At 36.9% G+C, this 17,747-nt stretch overlaps 1 protein-coding gene across 3 annotated transcripts in view; it reads right to left on the bottom strand.

Annotated features, from left to right (window-relative positions):
• TOX3 (TOX high mobility group box family member 3) overlaps nucleotides 1-17,747 on the bottom strand; it is a 77,261-nt gene that overhangs the window by 6,059 nt on the left and 53,455 nt on the right. For 2 of the 3 annotated variants that reach the window (XM_005152217.3, XM_031051824.1), the window contains exons 3-4: nucleotides 15,658-15,912; nucleotides 1,079-1,348 (exon numbers count right to left, since the gene is read on the bottom strand). In XM_005152217.3, coding sequence (XP_005152274.1) covers nucleotides 1,079-1,348; nucleotides 15,658-15,912 — 525 coding nt within the window. The remainder of the gene's footprint in view (nucleotides 1-1,078; nucleotides 1,349-15,657; nucleotides 15,913-17,747) is intronic. The other variant, XM_013129832.3, reaches the window with a different exon arrangement.

Genomic DNA, 17,747 nt, shown 5'->3' with positions numbered 1-17,747 from the left:
ATATTTTAAGGATCCTGTGTAATGATCTTTACATATGCACAATTTCCATTAACTTGATGAGAAATCCTGTCATGGAACAGTCTAAATTATGCCCTTTAAATATACTGCTATGATAACATTTGTGCTTTGTTTTGTTGATAAAATTTTCCTTTTATAACAGATTTATTTAAAGCAAAGTGTAAAATGACTAAACTTTCAGTTAAAAGAAAGCTTATTTTATTTCCGTCTAAATGCATCTATGTTTTATATGACTTTAAAGAATACCAAAATGACAAAATTGTCCAGTTTCACTAAATCTATAAAATCTGAAATAAATTATGAAAGTATTAAACCATATATATACATATATATATATATATATATATACAGTCAGGGTATTTACAATACACAATGGAGCTCTGGAAACAGTGTTCTAGATGCTAAAACTTTACATGAGATTAGAAGGCAACAAGAGAAGTTCACGAAAGAAAATTTCTCCGCAAGTTATCAACTATGAAGACATCACTTCTGGTTCAGCAAGTACCTGACTGCAAAACATGTTCTGGAGAAGTACCGTTCCTGAAAGGGGCCTACACGGATGCTGGAGAGGGAATCTTCATCAAGGACTGTAGTGATAGGACAAGAAGTAATGGGTATAAACTTAAACAGGGGAAGTTCAGGTTAGATGTAACGAGGAAGTTCTTTACTGTAAGGGTGGTGAGGCACTGGAATGGGTTGCCCAATAAGTTGGGAATGCTCCATCTCTGGCAGTGTTCAAAGCCAGGTTGGACAAAGCCTTGGGTGATATGGTTTAGTGTGAGGTGTCCCTGCCCATAACAGGGAGGTTGGGAGCAGATTATATTCAGGTGCTTTTCAACCCTAATTATTCTATGTATATTTTTACATTTATCACTATGGAGTTATTGTGGAAATGTCTGAAGTGGCTAAACAGGAAATTAATCATATTTCACTATACTGTAACATTTGTATTTTATATGACCAAACTGCAGCTGAGATGATCCTGCCACCTGCCACATTCATGAAAATATAACATATAGACATGTAAAGCTTACTCACTACAGTGCCAGCAATAACTTACTCTATTTGATTCATCTGCATCTTCTTCATTTATAGAGCTGGATGGGGAAGGAGTGGCTGATTTACTGGCAGGTGGGGAGGGAGAAGTGTGTGGCAAATTAGTGCCTCCTAAATTTAGCCCCAGCTGTGCACTTAGCTGAGACTGGTTAATGGTGGTTAGCTGAGAAGGAGGCATAATTCCCGAATGAGTAGCATCAGTCATGTGGACAATAGATCTCATAATCAGAGAGTGATCCTGGCGATACTGGGAAACTTGTGTGTGACTCTGATCCTAAAAGAGATTGAAACAGTATTTAGTCATTAGCAGTTACCATATAGAATGATCAGGTAAATTTACTTTCACAGGCTTACAGAACTGACTTGCAGAACTGTCAATTTGCAGTTTGGTTTGTTTCTTGTTTGTCGAATTAGATGCATTTTTAGTAAATTAAATGCAGAATCAGTTTCTACACTTGCTCCAGACTTCACTTCTCCCCCCCAGTTGTGAATGAGGGCTTATCTGTGGAATGAAAATCCCCATTTTTAACCATTTCTTCCCTTGATGCAGTGTGAAATACCCAGATAAACAACAGGGAAACAGGCTGACTGATGACATGGGAAAAACACTGTAACTGAGAAGACACAAACTGCCATCAAATACAGAAAGTAGACAAAACCAGGGCAGGGAACATATACAGAAAGAAAACCATTTTTCCTTTACTGACATCAATTATTCTTAGCTGTTACTAGCAACAGGAGCAGGTATAAAACAATCCTGTCTGAGTGGGATTTTAAAGTTGTTTTAAACAAATAACACTGCCCGGACAGGTTTCAAGTGCAGACACTGCAGCACACTGGAGAATGTACTCAACCACTCCTAAAAATCTTTGTTCCACCACACAAAACTACACTTTTTTATCTTTAATCTAGCAGTCAAACACACATGGAAGTAGCAAGCTATGTACCAATCTCTGACTTCATTTTTCTTGTACTTCATGTCTCAGAAACTCAAGAACTTGCATGGCTGTGTTTCTACTGTTTCCTGAGGGCACAAACTATGTCTTCTTCTACATCTACACAACACTTACCACATTTATAAATTAAAAGCAAGACCCTGAAGGAAAAGCCAACTGGAATCTGCCTATGAACAACTCAGTTTTCTTATTTTCAACCACACACAGATCAATACACAATGAATAAACATTTGAACAGATTTTTTTTTCAACAGTTAATAAGTGAAAACAATAAATAGCTCACAAATTGATTCAGCAACCTGATTAATCTATACCCATTGTTTGAACAGACAGCAACATGAGAAATAAATTAGATTTTGAAAACTCTTTCATTATTAATAACCTGCATTACAATTAGTAGCAGGTGCAATGATCCTTAATGAAATGACACAGAACAAAGCAGCAGTTCTGGGCCCCTGGTGTACAGTCCACTGGACTTCCACAACGGTGTCTGACCTTCCCAGTGCTCTCTTCTTAAAATAAGCTCAAACCAGTTTTCAAATATCTGTGTCTTCATTGAGGTAACTTTAGCCCAAGAGACTTTCCTTGTACATTTGTACAACTCTTCCTGAACAGAGATAGTGGTTCTGTGCTCCCGAAAGTCTTTTCTTGGATGGGACAGGTGCAGCCATACAAAGAAGCAATGCATGTGTTAGAGAAGATGCACAACCTGCCTCATCCATCTTATGTATAAGTGCTACAGCATCCTGCTTCCCTGTAGCAATAAATCTTATTACTCGGTATTCATGTGTCTTTCTGCTGATGCCTATGCAGTAAAAAGGAATCCTTAGCATTGAAGTACATGTGATGATACACCTGGATCCAGTACAGATGAAGGTAACCCCACGAGCTCATAATCCAGATCCTATGCACTCTTACCCTCATTCCCCCTGTGCTCCCCAAGTCATTATCAGTTTGGCTCATCATCTATACTGCACCATGCTGTTTCTTCTACTTCTTAAATTGTTTTAATATTTTCGGTAAAGGAGTGTACTTCCTTTGAGATGAATGCATGTGGCAAAAGTGGAGCACTTGATACAGAAAGATCAAAACATGAGACTTATTGGCTGAAATACCCATTTGCTTCAGGGCACCCTTCTGTGAAAATTTACTACCGTTAACTACAGGGTCATTTTGACTGTGACTTGTATTGGCAGTGGCATCTGGAAGTCATTCGAAGTCTTTTCTAAAAGGATATCACTTTCTGCATATTACTCCATTCATTTTAGCTTACAGACATTACTTTATTGCATGAAGAAAATCTCTGCTGTTAAAGCAAAGATGCAGATCATCAGAATGACCATTTCTTTTTCAGATGAACTTTTTTCATTATTTTTCAGGCAGTACTTTGTTGAAGGTGTTCTCCACCTAAAAGGCTAGCTTTTGTTCTCTCTTCATTGTTACACAATACAGGCTTTTTTGTCTTTTACACTGAGGCAACAAAATGTGATGACATGGGTTACAAACCATTTACTCTAAGTCTTGTCATCTTGGTTGCATCTCTGATTTTACTGAGACTAAATTCTCTTGACTTGCACTGACCCAGAATCTAATTTTATACACAAGCCCATGAATTCTTAACTCTTACTTTTTCTGACACTATTTGACGTTTGTGCAGTTTTTTACATCCACTTATTCCAGATTTTCTTTTCTGGATCTCTTCCTAATTTTTTAAGCTTTTTTTGTCTGTTTGTTTGGGTTGGTTTTTTGTTGGTTTTTTTTTTGTTTTGTTTATCTTAAAATCGTTATTAAAAGCTAAAAGTGGAAACAATATTTTGTAGCTGGCTATCTAGAACCAGACAGACAAGACATGAAATATATATTTCATGACATATCAGATGAAATAAAATATTTTGCATTATTTCCAATCTCTTATAATTTACATGCACTTACGCTTATGTACATTTGATACTGCCAAACAATGTATTTTCTGTAATTTTAATTTAAGTTACATGGCTAATCAATATTTAGAAAATAGAAAAAGAATGGGGATTTAATTTTTTACTGTGTGGTATGATGTTGTGGGCCTTAACCTAATGTACCTATGGAATAGCTTTCAGACAAGGAAGTATAACCCATTTTTTATGTTTGACAGTGGTTTGACGAGTAGCAAGAAGGTAGGAGAGCTAGTCAATAGCAATATTAAAGTCCACAGCATTTGTACATAGCGCCTGAGCAAACAAAATCTTCTAAGAAGAAATCAAGAAAAGAAAATTTCCATCAATTATCTTAACTCTTATATTTTCATTTACACTACAAAGACCAATACTGAACCTAAAGGATCTGCAGCATTTCATTATGAACAAAATGTTTATCAAAGAAGTGATTAACAATGAAAATCATCTTATAACAGGGGCACACATAGAAATACAAGTGCACTAAAATATCCACATGATATCCTAATTGCATTACTACATGGAAATTGAAAAGCTCATGAATTCAAAATAATCCACTGAGAATACCATGAAAATTTTAAAGACTATCACAAGCTCTTTTACATAAACTTAACCAGACGTAAAAGTGATACATAAGCATTATAAGCATTTAAGATTTTTGTAACATTATGCGAAAAATGACAGATTAGTTCTGACAAAAAATCATGAACTTCTCAAGCGGACAGAATCAAGTTTTGATTGAGCCTTTTCTGCTTTACAGTCTTGGATTGAAGCTAGGCAAAACTTGGTGATTTTAAACACAAGTCAGGCAAGAAACTCAATCACTGATCTACTCAGCATGACAATCAGGCAAAGACATAATGTGTGAAACAGAAAACTAAAGAGAAATAACTCGTGTGATTCCTCCACAGACTAAAATGACTTTGTCTTGGATCTCTCTTTTGTTATCCTACGTGGCTGATACAAAAATCCCTAAAGTACAGATACATTTACTGAGGGGAATGTCAGCCATCTCTATGGTCTCTTCAGTTATACACATGGATAAAGGAGGCAAAGTATGGTCCAAAATCTTTCCCCCTTCTCAAAATGACTTTATGGCAACTCTATCTAGGCATGTTGGATTTCTGTCACCACTCTCTTACAGGGCTCCAAAAGTACACATTAAAATGACATTCAGCATTTGATGCGTACTAGGCCTCATCAAAGGAACCATAAGGATATCCATCCATCAAACTATCCTGCTCTCAACTATTCTAATCTATTTAGACAGTTATGCCAAAGAAGTCATACTTAGTCATATTGCCAAAGTACACTTCTCACGGCATATGCCATATCTATAGCTTTGATTTGTAAAAGTAAAAAATTGACAAAATATTAATTCCTCAACAGCCACTGGAAAGCAAACAACAGACTAACAAGACTAAAAAAAGTAACGTGTGAACTCCCATGCTTTAATTTATACAGTATGATCCAAGGTGTTTTTCAATAATTACTGTACCTGAGCCAGCAGAAGTGAAACACACCATTGAGTACTAAGGGAAAAATTAAGGAAATAAAAGAAAGTTCATTCTTCTGTTATCAACTCATTAGGTATCCACTAGTTAATACAGCTAGTAATACAGCTCGTATCTGTTTTGACAGGTAAATGCATCCAGCCATTACATCGTGATATGCCCTAATTCCCACTCACCCTGCATTTTGAGAATCATTTATATGCAGTAGTTTTATCCTGTTTTATCCCTGTTACAATTTTAATCTCTATGAGTAGTCAACATTATATTTAAAAATATAACTAGGAAATTACTTCTTTAGAACATTTTGACTAACATTGAAATCTTGATTAAAATCAGTGTCTACAGCCTTCAATCATTTAAATAGGCAACAGCTCCCTAGTTAGACTCTGTAGCCATGCCAGGACTGAGCCCATGAAAGTGCCTACAGGAACATGTAGGGCTAGGATCTGATCCTATACCACAGGAGCTAGTTTAAGGAAAATGGGAACTCTGCCAACAAAAATATCCATGCAAAACCCAGAATTTATGGTTATCCTCACTGTGTCCTGGTTTCAGAAGCTGACTTAAAACATTATATATTCTATTGCCTTAGGAATTTGTCACTGTCAGTGTAACATAAGCTGATGTAATATTTTAAATTATATGTTTAAGTTGAATGAAATGCACTGCAATGTAGAGTGAAATCCTCACTTGTCCCTGTCTGTAAATGACTCCCTTTGCGGTAAATCAGCATATATCTAGAAGAAAACTTTAATACTCGTTTTCTCCACAAGTAAAGTATAGCTAAAAGAATCCAATTATCTAGATTTTTACAAGATTGGAATTCAATGCCAATCAAAACAAATCAAACTAACAGGATGCTTTCCTCTGTCAGAGATTAAATCCTTACTTAATAGAATACCAAAGAGTTGCACTTGGTCCTGCCACTACTGCGGAACTGTCCTTCCTCTCCCTTCCACAGATACTGCCATCACTAATAGATCTGTCAAACTACAGCTATCAGAAGATTCACTACAAGTAGCAATTTCTTTTTTCTGGCAATGAGAAAACTCTCATGGTTTGCTTCATGTCTCTGTTGAAAAGTAAGCCTTGCCTAATTTAACTCCCAAATAAAGACTTCAACAAACAGTACATGTACATTCAGGAAAAAAAGTAAAAAATTATGCTTGCAGCTGGATCTAAAACATCAGTTGATGAGAAGAGACTGACATGCATTCTGCTCCCTGAAGTACATGAAGAATACTCCATTTCTTGGTCTGTCTGCTTCCCAAGTTCAGCTACACCAAAAATTACTCTTTTCTGTTCACACAGAACACATACACCACAGCAGAGACATAAAGAGAAGAAAAAAACCCAACAAAACAAAACACAAAAACAACAAACATGAGGGCCCACTGATGTAGTCCTCAAAACTGAGCAACTATTTCCTTTTGTTCTGGCAATCACAGATGTCTCTAGAAATTCATCTCCTGCTATATGAGTTTTCTTACATGGCTGCAACCTCCAAGTTAAACATGTCTCATTGGAATCTTTCTAATTTATTGTGCCTTGCTTTTCCTTGGAGTCTGACCTGCAAGCATGTTTGCAGTGGCCCCTCGTGTGGCCCATGTTCCTCACACTCTCTTCTGCGGCACAGACCTTCCTTCGGAGCAGACCTGACCTGTTCCAGGACATGGTCAGAGTGCTGTGAGACACCAAATCACAAGTTAAAACCGTTTCTTCCATGGAACCACATTTGGGGATTAGGCAGTAGAGCACAGCACCACCTCAGAGGCGCAATGCCAAGCAAGAAGGTGCCAAGGGATGGATGGGGCCAACCGGTCTCAGCACCTGCTGACCAACACTGCTCCAGTCCCAGGTCTGGGCACCTCTGCAACACCTCTGTGGCCTCTGCTGGTACCTGCCCATTTGCAGCATGCTCAGCTATCTCTAACAAAATGCTGCATTACATGGTGAAGTAATACTAAAGCTCACAGCTAGGCCAAAAATCACAGAACTACTGCAGTAAGAGATAAAGACTTTTCTCTGAAATGCTTTTAATTCCTACCGAAGATGACTCATCACACTCAAATGGAGGGGTTGTTGTTTGGGAACTTTCTTCTTACCCATTTACTTTCCTCTGACTCTGTCGCTCCCTCATGCAGTCCCCAAAGTAGGCTGAAAGATCAATGCTTCTTGGCTGCCTCAGCTGCTATTAAGTCCTCCTGCTCTGGAAAGGGTTGTGCTCTTGCAGATGGACAGCATCACAGGCTTACTACAGCCCTCCACCCACCAACAGCAGCTAAGGATGCTTTAGCATCACTTAATTCTTTACAACAGAATTTTACACCATTTTGCAAAGGCATTTAGAACATATTTCTCACTCTCTTCTCCTCAAACATCTACCATACTTTAAAGCATATTGAATCACACTCCTTTTGGACAAGGTACCCAACAGCATGATCACAATACATGTGTGACTCAGATCACAGATCTGGGCTCTCATCTGATGAGTTGGTTGGCATGATGAGTTTCTCTTCACATTAGCAGTACAAGCTTAGGTCTGCTGTATGCAAACAGCAAAGGCACATTGCAAACAAATTCACTTAAAATTAAGTCCCAGAATGTCAGATAAATGCTGTTAGCAGTTTTGTTACAACCTCTACAACTTCAGGTGCTTCAGCTACCAAATCAAAGGCAGACTTCAAAGGTTCTTTTTTATGCAGTAAGCAACATGGGAAGAGACTTCAAGAAAGCATGACAATTAACAATTATCAAAGGTAACAACTGTGCAAGAAATTGTTAGGGGGACAGACATGGGAGTTACGTAGCACTTGTTAAAAAACTGCTATGAGTGTTGGTAGCTATGTTCTGGGGGGTATTTTGGGGGGGGGGAGAGGTTGGGGGCAAGTTGGGGGTTTTGCTTCGGTTTTATTTGTTTGTTGTTGGCTTATAAAGCAAATCAGAAAAGTCAGTCTTGTTATCATTTGTATTACCGGAGCCGTGTATTTTCTTTCTAGCTACCTGACAACATAGAATAAAACTCTACAGACACTTAGCACTTCTTCATAGCTTGAGAACTTGAAGTGGAAGCTGAGTATTGCATAAGCTGTCAAAGGGGAAACACAGGTGTCAACAGTAGGGAATAGCAGGAATTGCAAAGGAAGTTTTCAAATGACATGAGAACAAGGGTGGCTGGGACCAATGAAGTCCTTGGCCAGGTACAACATATCCAGACCAGCTGCATCATCTGCTTCGTTTGGCTGGCTTAAGAAAGTAACACCTGATTTTCAGAGGCAGAATAGTTTAAAGCCATGGCAGAAGCTTAAGGCTCAGCTAGTATCCACAATCATATGTCTGTGTTCCTTCTGAGCTAGTTCTCAAGAGTATCGGAGATTCTCCCTAATTCCTGATTGCTTTCCCACAGGGTTATGTAATTTTTCACATACTCATATGGCACATCACAATTTTTTCCAAAGGTGACGGTTCTCAATTTAGGCATTATTAATATAAACCAGTTACAGTCTTTTTTCCTGACTGTTCAGACAATGTTACCGTGTTTCTTTTCTTTCATGCCCAAGTCCCTCATGTATCTCAATATGTAATAATCTACTGGCATCACTCTTTCATTTTTAACACCACCAGAAACTGCTATTCAGATAGGTGTCTTTGGCAATTATTGCCATTTTGTTTCCTGTGGACAGGTCCTTCCCTGCAGTTACTATGAGTTGCCAATTTTTTAAAACACCAGAATACATTTCCTTCTCCAGCCATAACAGCTTATTAACAGCTGGCCCATTGTGCTGTATCGATGAGAAAGGAGGGAAGAGCATGTCTCTCAGAAAAGTGACTACATTATCCACACTGATTACTACAATGTCACTGAGGACATGAAAATCTACACACTATTAAACCCCTATTACTTAGTACATCATCAGGATAGCACTGTCTTCATATCACGTTAGAGTCGTTGCATGAAGCCACCTCTGTCTGTTGTCTCCAGGGTTTCCAGCCCATTGTCCACCTCCCCCCAAGGTCCCATGAGCTGTGTATACACTCCCTGAAGAGTAACTAAAAACACGCAGCCACATCATTAGACCTAAAGTAACATCTTTAACCTTACACCAGTAAATGAAATAGGACTCTGTAAAGATCTGAAAGCTCATCAGCAAATCACACAGCTCAGATCTGTGACAGAAACCAGATCATCACAGCGCTGAGTTAACAGTGGACACCAGAGCTGCAAAATCCCGACATAGTCTTAACGGTCTAATTTTACAAAGCATCCACCACCATTTAAAAGGTTCTGTATATGGCCAAATATTACTGATTTGAGCCACCAGAGCATCATTTAATTTGGTATTACTTAATTTTGAGATTAATTTTCTTGGTGCCAAAAAGTATTTAAAACCATGGTGATAACAGCTACCATTTCTGCTGAGAACGTCCAACACAAGCTGGAATGACACTGTTGATTTTAGAACTCAACTTTGGTTAATCCACCAAAGTAACCAAAGAAAAAATAGAAATAAGAAAACTCTGAAGATAATCTCTCTAGTCAGAACAGTTGCCATTCTTATAAATGGGTAATTATAACCTTTTGGAATTAGTTGCATGTTTTATATTAAAGATGACAATAAACATGTTCATAACAATAACAAGGGCTTGTTTTAATAGCCCATTCCAGGCGTTAAACACATTAATGACCCATGAAATAACTGTTTCATTTGCAACACGTTAAACAATGTTGTTATAATATTGTATTAATTGAAAACCTACCCCATTCTTTCTAGATAGGAGATTACAGAGTGGGTATTAAAAGAGAAATTTGCAAATAAGTTTCATTGTAAAGGAAAATTAAACATACAAATTAGAGGCACACAGTCTAGTGAGTAGTGAAATAACTGTCTTTTGCCAATTTTAAATTAACTTTTTTAGCTTTTATTCTTGCAATCTTTTGTTAATCTATTCTATTTAAAGCTAATTAATAATCTGGAAATTCAAACTACTAAAGAAAATTTAGACCTTCAAATAAAAGGCATCACTGTTTCAAAATGTTAATAATATTGCTGTTGTATGCAGCCTTTAAAAAGGGCAAATTTGCAACTCAGCTCCTTAAAGCCACATCACTGAGCTGCTTATTAAAATCTTTTCCTGAAATAAAAGCAATAGTCACCATTGTGTCTTTGACTTGAGCACAGTGCCACTTCTAAATACCAATGTAATTAAAGATGAGCATATTCCACTATGAATTAGCCTTATCTGTGCAGAATCCTGAATGCATTGATGGCATGGCAACAATTATTAAATATAAACAGGCTCAAATCTTCAACAAATAGGAAACACATTTTCTCTAACAGCACAAGTAATACAAAGAGCAATATATGTAAAATTATCTGTCTGGGTTTGTAACATCTGTACGTTTTTGAATAAAAGACCAAAAAAAACCAACTGAAAAGAGACAATTATTTTACTGTCTGTTTCTTAGATATCAGAAAGAGAATTTTGAAATCCATCAAAGCTAACCTTCTGTTATGTACAACAGGCTAAGCTGAAAAGAATGTTAACAAGTTCAATTTTCATTTAATCAGCACTCCTGCTCTCTGAAATGTTTCATTGCAGGAAAGAAATAAAAATAATCTATATGGTAATTATGAGGATGAATCCCCCAGTAACTTTCAGCTACATGAAAGGTCAGTTCTATTCAAGATATTTTATCAGTCCCCTGCACATACTCCTGTCCTGTCATTTTAAATCTGAACAGTATTTTATTTTCCCATTTACAGCTACCTGCAGAATTAAGTACTTAAGCCAAATAAGAAAAAAAAAAAGAAAAAAAAAAGAAAAAGAAAAAGAAAAAAATGTTGAATGCTGGCAAAGGCTATAATAGCATGGAGACAAATCGTTCAGCTGCTCTCTCTCAAGCCTCTGGGGCTGCAGATTTTTCTTCTCCTGGTGCACTGTGGGTATTCAAAACTTGTTCAACATGATTTCATTTCATTTCAGGCACTGCCTGAGAAAACTAAATTACAGAATCAATCATACAGAAGGTCAGAGTGAGACTTCATTACAAGTATTGCATGCTTGCATGAATATCTTTCATTTATGACTGACCCAATATGTCACAATAGCTGTCTAGTAAAAATAATCCACTTTCTGAAATTGATGTACTACTGATGTCAATGCTACTCAGCAGGCTGGGCAGATTAGAGAGGTGTTAAAAAAAGGAACCCTCAGGAGCACAAGTGTAATTTTATAGAATTGCCACAGTTTGCAGATTAAAATAATTTTTCTATGGGTAGCCCAGCAGAAAACAGAGTATTAGTGTAAAATATTGGGGGCTGATTTTTAATGAGGGCATTGCTGCTGATTTCCACTTATTTATATTCAAGTATTTATGGGGATAATATTTGCATCATATAAATTCAAATGTTCTTTCAAGTCAAATGTACATCAAAACACTATTTTTCAGTGACTCATTTCTGAACATCAGAATTACATTTGCATATAATTAAAATATTAAAATTAATCAAACTGCCTCCATTTTATCTCCTTTTTTTGTTGCAGTTGTCCCTTCTTAAATGTAGAAAAATGCTGTTAACTAAGATAAATGTGTTGTGCTTGTTGCAAATGAGAATCAAGTTAATTAGCATTGTGACAAATTGTCACTTTTTGCATAGAATGTTTATCTTAACAATATGAACAAATCTTAACTCATCAATACAATATTTTAATAATTGCTAGGCCACATTTATAAATATCCTTCTGGCATCACTAATGATTTTTTTCAATATAATAATAGACAAAGGATGTGTTAAAACCAGAATCTTATATTTTTGGTCTTCCTGTGGGAAATATGTGAGATACTTGCAGAAGTATTACAAGATGGCTAGCTAACTCCATATCCTGAGGGAGACACAGGAAAACATTGACATAACCTACTTTTAACCATGCCTCTGACCATTCTGAATTCAAGTTTATAGTTGAACAGGTCAGGTAGTACATAGAAAAAAGCCAAAGACACACAGTATTAATCATAATTCTGTCCAAGCCCGTTTTAGTTTTTCAACATTTGTGATTTAAACTCTCATGACATTTCGTCAAGGTGAAATTCTTCTACTGGACTTTTCAACAGGGTAGGACTACATTTATATAAATTACATATTGTTTACAGGAAAGCTCGTTAATGTTTCACAAGATAACAAACTCTGCAGTTCATACTAAAATAATTTAAATTTATATTCAGGTAAAGAAGCTTTAGTGATTAGCAACACACTACTAATACAGCCTTTAAACAAGACTATCCAAGTATTGCTGGGTAAGAACATTGTTCTGTAAGTCTATATGAACATCATAATTATTTTACAACCCCATCTTTAGTTCTTTCATATATAGTAAATTTAGTAAATTCAATTGACCATGAAATGAAATTTCATAGTTAAAATGCCTCCTTTACATTTTTTTATTGCTGTAATAAAGTTTTTATAGCTCCAAGGCAAGGTAATTCATGAAATGTCTAATTTAAAGATTAATTCTAATAGTATTAATAAATAAATATTTACCAGTTTAATAAAGTCACATTTTCCCATAAAAGATTATATGCTTTCATTTTCTATTTTTGAAATACAGATTAACTGCCCGGAAATTTTGAACACTAAAGAGAACTATGTGAGCTCAGCAAGAACCTATGTAAAGACCTTCTGTTAATGTTTTTAAACTTCCTGAAACTGCCCAGCATTTACAAGCAAGAGAAGATGACTACTGACTAAAACACCATGGCAGGGGCTACTCCAGCTCACAGTATAAAACCAATCAAGCATTTGTGGGGAAGTGTCTGACACATGAACTATGTGGCTCATCCATTTGAAATTACTCAATTCATCAATTCTCTGCAACAAAACTACACACAAGATACCAATCTGCAGCTTTGAACTGGCAATCACCCTAGAAAAATGCCACTGGACTATAAGGGATGAGAAAGCATGAGCTTCTCTAGATCTCTGACCGGTATGGGAACAAACTCTCACTACTGAAGTTAACATACACTATACCATTAATTTCTACCTTGCACAGTCTACAAAAGAAGCAAAATACGAAAAACTTTCACCCAGTGCAAGAAGACGTACAAGGAGGCCTCTACTGGCTGGAACTGTTTAGGTGACAGTATTTACTCATGGAAGAATCACATTCAGTGAAAGGATGCAAAATTAAAAGGCAAAACTGGGTCAGGTTGCAAACCACTTAATAACATTGAGGAGATACTTATACACATAACACAACACTAACCCAACCCATGATATTTGTTACATATTTCTGAGCAAGTTTCATAGTATCACAGAATCAATTAGGTTGCCTTTATCATCAAGTCCAATCTTTCCTTTACCCCAGGACTTCCAAGTCCACCAAATTTCATTGTATTCAGTGTACACATGCTCCATTACTTTAGTTTTCCACATAGTATTCGTGACTCTCAGGTTAATCTGATTTTTCTTTAGTACTTGCCCAAAATATCCAGTGCATACAAAATCCAATGCAAAATAGGATCTGAAAAGAAGCACTGTATCCTGCAAGGCCTGTTTTAGACAGTTCCTGCTTTGTATTTATGGAGCTACTGAATTCTGTACCTCTAAAGTAGTCAGCAGTTTGTGCTTAGTTCTGTACTAGCTACTCTTCATGAAGTTTCCTCTCCAAAGAAGCATTAAAATTTGAAATTTAGGCAGAAGCCTGCCGAATTCCACAGAAATATTTGCTGCATGTTGATTTGTAAATCTTTAATCAATTTTCACTTGCCAGAATAATAAAAAAGTACATGAAATCATAAACATGACAACACAATTTTTATTATAGTCCAGCAGTAAATCTGTATTTTCACTACAGAAAGTTTAGCAAAAGGTCCTATATAAAACAGTTAATCAGAAGTTGATGTAAAATATCTGTTCAAGCTAAACAATCGCTCTGTCTTCAATATGCAATATAGAAACTAATTCCAATTCTAACCACTGAGTTTAAAATGCTAAGTATGATAAACTGACTCACAGCTGTGTCTCATCACTGTGAGTATGAATACTACCGCACAACGCTTAGAGAAATCCAAGCAGAGAGATCCCTCAATAAAAGTGAAATATAGGTGGAAACCACCCATATGCTCTCACAATGAGATCAGAGCTATACAATGTGTATAGATTCTGGAGAAGACTCCATGCAGCCTTGGTTTTGATTGTTGTAATTAACAGGAATTATCAGAGGAATTAGCCTAAGTGTACCAATCAGTTGGCCCTTCCCCACACCCAGATCATCACTTCCCATTCCTGGATGCTAGAAACAGCCTAGAACAGGAGAACAGGCTCAAACTGCTTCACCCTCTATGGTCAGCAAGAACACTAGACAGGACATAGTCTTCTTATGGCCCTGTATTCTCAGTATGGTCAAGATAATGCATCCGTATCATTCTACCTTAAGCTAAAAAAAAATATAAAAAATAATCTATTTCAACTTAAACAGATTTAGCCTGTAGATATACAGAAAAATAGGTAAATAAAATGTTTTTTATTGCTGGCATACTGTCTCTGGCTCCCTTTCTGAGCTGCTTTCAATACTGCACTTTCAAAATATCCTGATAGGTGTCAGATGTGGGTCCTGTACTTGAAATACAGACAAGCAATTCCTTCTGAGTGCTGTAGCTCACCGTGACCAACAAAATGGTCTTTCAACTCTTGATGCCAGTGTCAACTGTATAACACAATTGTGAAATTTAGCAGTGCTTGGGATGCACATGATGCCAATGGATATGGGCTTCCAAGTCCATTCCCAAAATTTGAACACTATGTTTATAAAACCTAACTGCTTCTTCACAAGAGATCTTTTTACACACAGTATACCACTGTGCTGTACTTTAACAATCATGTTTATCTTCCTTAATCCACCAATATTAAACCCTTAACCATTTGCCAACTGCCTAAGGGAACTGAATAATAGTATATCATTGTTTGCTCTGTAACACTAACAACACATGTCAGTGTTAATACAGAACACGCCCGTGCTTGATGCAGAACATTTGCAAATGCTTGTTTGGACCAAAACACTGGAAAATTATCAGATCTTCTGAAAGGTCAATTAAAACTGATAGATGAAACAAATCTGTATTACTGTGCTTTGACAGACGATATTAGGCAACGGAAACATACAAAGAACCAGACCTACCATATGCAATCCATTGCTGTGGATGATGCCGTCTTGCTCCACAAGATTGCGGGATATTGTAATAGAGGGAAGATCCAAGCTCTGGGGGGGAAACTGAGGTGTAAATTCATTTCCTTGTGCAGGCAGCTGGTCACCAAGGCTCTGAAAAGGCATCAGTATATCTGCCATCCCCAGGGTGGGGTCTGACTCAGGTGGGGGGGTAATGGGTGGAATTTCAAACTCTTCATCTCCAAGGCTCGGTGTATGGAATGTCTGCTAAAAAAGGACACAACAAGGAAAAACACGTTGGGCACATGGCTTTCAGCGACCCCCTCCAGACCTGCAGTCCAAATCTTGTTCTGATTTCAAATGCAAACTCTATTTGCAACAGAATTTTTAAGTTTTGTATGCTGAGGGGGCTTGTGGATCATTCTGATTAAAGATTTAAGTCTCATTATCATATGGCTTTAATGGAGTATCAGTATTAACAGTTTTTTAATGCCTACTTAATTAGCAACATCTGTCTATTGCTAGTCAGAATATCAGCTACATTGGATTTGGCTGTATAACAAATTGCCACTTTACTGATATGTTAGTAAAATAGCACAAGCAGCTTACATTACTCTCATGCTTCATAAAATACTGACAATTTTGTAGTGTGCACACACACACACGTACAACATTAATTCAGCACTGACCATTTCACACCTTTTGTTTCCTTTTTATGCACTAATAAACATGACATATTATAATTCTGGTCTTTATTTCTTTTCCATCCCAAAAGCACAATGCACCCTTTTTAGCAACGATTGTAATGTGGAGGAAAGACATGTATAAAAGAGTGAAGGTGATTGCAGCAGCTTCCAGTACTTTCTGAAGCAAGCCAGTTTTGTTTGAACAGTAGGTTTGTTAAGAACTAAACACCTGTTAAGATGCCTTGAGCAAAACATTTACTGCCAATTATCTTCAGGGTTTGTGCATGTTTGTACGTGTGCATGTGTCTGTCAAAGATAATCTTTATTCAAGGGGAGTCTATATCTGGCTTCAACATTGCTGACTTTTATTTGGGAAACAAATGAGCTATGCTTATTCAAATTTCTTGTGAGTTAAATGAACTTTCATATATTATTTCAGGTCCAATGCTAGTTAATAATAGAAATTCAGTGTTTGAAATTAGGCCATTTTAAATGTACCCAAATCAGGACTGTCTTGATCAAACTGGGCAGTTGGCAGTCCTAAAATAGGCACTCTTGTCTTGTTCTGGACATGGAAAACTGCTCCGGGATTTGTTTGTTTGCATTAGTTCAGGATTCGAGTTTGGGGGGGGGAGTTATGTATTATTTACGTTGTTTGAATGAGTGACTTAATGCCAGCTAATTTAAAAATGATAAGTTCAGTGAAAGAGCTCATTAACTACTGTAAATTGTCATCCTTCAAACTGTTAATGATGATATAAATTAATAACCACTTGAGAAAAGATGGAAACTGAAACACAAGAAAAGCCTTCACTTGCATATCGAACCTGTCAGCTGTCATTATCAGTCTCACACCAGAAATTATGAGGTCCCAGATTGCTCCAGTCTGCAGTACCATAGAATTCTGCTGAGACTCTACCCATCTTGCTCAGACTGCAAGACAGCAACTTAATTCTGGATGTGAAAGCTGGGACTGGATTAGGGAGACGTTTGACTTCCCTGCTGCTATATTACAAAAGGTGTGAATTTTCCTTCCTGTGGACCCTGCAGTTCACAAACACAAAGGATGGATTGGCCAGGAGAAGTGGTTGGCTAATGAACCCTATGGCTGCATTTGCAGTTATTTTGGCACTAATGTGGTCTAGTAACAGATGCAACTGTAATTTGTGACTCATTTGCTACCCCATTACTGCTTAATGAAATCTAACATATCACATTAACAATACGGATAAACACTCATTCTTGATATGTGGCATTTGGCTGTTTTCATTACCACTGTAATTAACACTTGAAATATTATTTCAATAAATATTTAAGGTGCTTTAAAATGGGTCCTAGTAATCATGACATGGAGACAGAAAACATAAAGCAAATGTGCGGGTTCTAAGCCTGAATGTGCTCTAGGATTACACTCTT

Source organism: Melopsittacus undulatus, chromosome Z, assembly GCF_012275295.1.
Source record: "Melopsittacus undulatus isolate bMelUnd1 chromosome Z, bMelUnd1.mat.Z, whole genome shotgun sequence".
Classification (NCBI taxonomy): Eukaryota; Metazoa; Chordata; class Aves; order Psittaciformes; family Psittaculidae; genus Melopsittacus; species Melopsittacus undulatus.
The sequence above is the reverse complement of the archived record's forward strand: the minus strand, read 5'-3'. Positions and strand labels throughout refer to the sequence as shown.